The 3,480-nt window shown below is 40.7% G+C and overlaps 1 protein-coding gene across 1 annotated transcript; it reads right to left on the bottom strand.

Moving 5' to 3' along the window:
* Positions 1-445: 445 nt before the first annotated feature.
* On the bottom strand, positions 446-1,874 carry LOC135708786 (leucine-rich repeat-containing G-protein coupled receptor 4-like). Its single transcript, XM_065230930.1, has one exon. It carries the CDS (start codon positions 1,872-1,874, stop codon positions 450-452), a length of 1,425 nt encoding a protein of 474 aa, XP_065087002.1. The 3' UTR covers positions 446-449.
* Positions 1,875-3,480: the final 1,606 nt, after the last annotated feature.

Raw genomic sequence — 3,480 nt, 5'->3', positions numbered from 1 at the left:
AATTTACTCGAAAACGAATTGAATTTTTCGGGCTTTTCTAGGAAAAACTGCCGGAATATGAGGAAAATCGATAATGAATTAAATTGCTCGGTAAATTCAACGCACTCCACTTCCACAATCCACTGACACTGTAATATCGGTGCTTGCTTGCGCCTTATGCTATGTTCCATTTGGTGAATTTCCACTTAAATTGGACACTTCTAAATTAAATTATAATGTTCGAAAATTCCTCTGTTGTTGATCGTCCGATTATCCAAATTGATTCCTGATCGGTATGAAATAAATCTAGTCCTAAAGCAGGTCAATTTAAACATTTTATATCTGTCAAATTTAAGTAAAAATCACCAATTACCGCCTTCGAAACTGGCCTGGCACGTGTCAGCTTAACGATATTAACAAACAAGAATCTCAAATGCCTTCGAAATCGGTAAGTTTATTTGCAATCTTGTTCAAGGGTTACACTTAATTCCATCTATATTGGGTTCATGGGCGACAAATTCTCTTCCATCGAGAACCAGCTTGAAGATGGCCAGCAGGTCGATCAGGTCCGAGCAACGGATCGGATTGTGTTGGATGCCAAAGTTCTGGAGACTTTTGTTCCGCTTCAGGTGGTTGGCGTTGACGTAGGTGATTTGGTTTCCGTGGAGCAGCAACGTGCGGAGATACTTGAAGGGTACGAAAACCAGGTAGTTGACGTCGGTGATGTCGTTGTAGGATAGATCAATTTCATCGATGAGGTCGTACTTGCGGATGGAGAAGGTCCCAAATTCGACGTGAGAGATCCGGTTGTGGCGTAGATTGATGAAATTCAACGATGAGAGATCGGAAAATATCCCGATGGGCAGCTGCGAAATATCGTTGAACGATAGATCCAGCGTTGTGAGAAGATCCAACTCGCTGAAAATGTCCAGTGGGATGCCATTGAAAGTGAAATTCATATGGGCCATGGTAAGAGTATGCAGAGATGGCAGGCTTTTTAGGAAGTTGAAATTCTTCAGCTGTCTGTTGTTGGAGAGAATCAGTGTTCCCAGTTCCGACTTGTTGTAGAAGGCCGTGGGGCTGATTCCGATCAATTTATTATCGCTTAAATCAACCATATCTACGATCATGAATGCTTCCTTCTCGATAATAGAAATATTATTGCTGGCCAAATTGATCGTCAATTGATGACGCTGTTCGATTTCCGGATCAATCGTTCGGAAGTTTATGATAAACGCCCCCGAAGATATTCTCGAAATGTAGTTCTTACTCAGATCCAGTTTTTCCAAAGACTCCAACTTGTTGAATATCCCAACAGGAACGGTCACGATCTTGTTATTACTCATAGTCAACGTTTTCAGAAGCTTCATCCCTGAAAAAATATCCACATCAATGAAATCCAAATCCAGCTTCATATCCGACAACTGCAGATCCATCAATCCAATAAGTGCCTTCAGAAAGCTCAAATCCTTCAACAATGGGTTCCCGCTAGCTACCAGCGTCTGAAGTTCTGCGGGCCATTCGAAAGCCTTCGTTGAAATATCCCTCAGCCGGTTGTACGACACATCCAGATGCTGGATGGTCGAAAAAGTGTTCTCAACCACCTTCACCAAGTTGATGCCTTTCGCTTCGACCGATTTGATGAACGGAATCTTCGGCAGCGTGTGAATGTGACAGTCGAAAAACTCGATGATATCGCTATGCTCGGCATTGTACACATCCTTGAAGCGGTCGTCCTCGGTTGCGTAGATGTTCTTCAGGTAGCACACTCGATTTTTCGTTTCACAGTTCAGTTTGATGAAAGTAGTCGAAGCCACGGCTAGGGCGCCGGTGATAAGAGATGCCGTCACCGCTACGAGGAGCAGCAGAGCGATTGTGGTCCGTAGTGGAATCATTCTGACGATGAACTGATTGGAGTTGATTCTCGAAGGACGGTTTGAAATTATTAGAATGGGAATGAATGCGCTTATCAGAAGTTGTACGTGTCTATGGTTGTGTGCTGATAATGGGGACGTGATTTGTTCTAAAAGTCGGTTGTTTTATTGTAGTTGAGGTTCATAGAATGATTCTTGCACTGATTAAGTGACATCTGCTTGTCAAAAGCTGGTTGTAGGATCAAGAATATTTTTATTAACCCTCTGCTCGCATTTTTTTTCATTCTGCAAGTATTTTGTTATATTTTTTTTTCAATTTTGTCACGAACGATTGCACGAATTCTATCAAAACTTGTTCAGATAGAACTAGAACTTACTGATCAAAGTTTCATAAAAATCTGTGCAGTTTAAATGTTATTACGATGGAGTTTTCTTTTTTAAGTAAACCGCAGTTTTTCAGCAAAATATTTTTCCCTGAAAAATATACACCCAACCAGGGGATGTTAGACTTGCTAACAATAATGAAGGATTTATCTTCGCAGTGGAGACCGCATGAATGGAGGATGAGATATACCGAGCTGCGGTCCAATGCAAGAAAATGGAGAAAGAAAAATGTGGAGTGTATTAGAACAACGTCAAAAAAAAATAATTTAAAAATAAATATTGCCGACTGGCTTGAACCACGAACGATGCGAATATCAGACCTGTGCTTTGCTTCACTGCTTTCTCCATGCTTTGGAATATCTTCTCTCTTTCTTCATCGCATTTCAAGCCTATTGCTTATCGACTATTAGCTTATCGCGTGCTCTCTAACTTAGTGTTCTTCTAGATGCACTTCCACAGTTATTAATTGAAAGCTTTCGATGCCTGTACCATTTTTGTGAAATAAAGTATGTGTTTGTTCTCAACCAGTTTCCAAATCTATTTTATAGATTCGCGCCGAACCCACCATTCTGGTACTACAAATGAGTGCTATACAAATGTAGTAGTACTGGAAATAAGTAGAGTAAAAATTAATTACGTTAGTAGTAGTAGCAAATTAGGTTAAGAGTTAATTGAATTATTAGTAATAAATCATTCCAAATTGAGCTATCCAAAAAACCAGACCTAAAGTGTATCCCAAGTTAAAACTTAATAAATCAAAATCCAAGTTGCAAAGTGTTTCCTTTCAAAAGAAGAAGTGACTCCTAGTGGCGGTTAGTCGCAAACCTAAAAGTTCGGTGCAAGAATCAACTGGAGTGTTAGCCCATGCTCACACCCCCACTCAGCATAGTTACAGTGCACATTTGATTTTCCCGACGGTTAAATTTTTAACGGAAATCACGAACCTGCCCCAACATTTTGGTGCCATGACCAGGATTCGGTTTCCAATTCGCCATTGTGTCCGCGTTCCGAGTGACGCCAACCGCCATCATACAAAATTAGTGCTATTGAATTTCCGCCATCGTTCCAAGTGCAACCGACGCCATCCTTGCCGAATAAGAATACGAGATTGAAATATGTTCCTGCTGTTCGAGATTTAATTTAATACAAGGCCTATTTGATTCAGGCACATGGTACGTGTAATTCCATAGTGCGCAGATATTGTCCACGGGTGCCTTGAGATTTTTCCGATTTTCTTTACACG

Source organism: Ochlerotatus camptorhynchus, unplaced genomic scaffold (assembly GCF_037179485.1).
Source record: "Ochlerotatus camptorhynchus isolate MF236.1 unplaced genomic scaffold, CSIRO-AGI_Acam_v1.1 ptg000033l, whole genome shotgun sequence".
NCBI lineage: Eukaryota > Metazoa > Arthropoda > Insecta > Diptera > Culicidae > Ochlerotatus > Ochlerotatus camptorhynchus.
Note: the sequence above shows the minus strand (reverse complement) of the source record. Positions and strands in the feature narration are given on the sequence as shown.

What these genes read in the sequence shown, in the direction of transcription:
- LOC135708786 (XM_065230930.1), bottom strand. Translation starts at nt 1,874, where the DNA reads ATGATTCCACTACGGACCACAATCGCTCTGCTGCTCCTCGTAGCGGTG.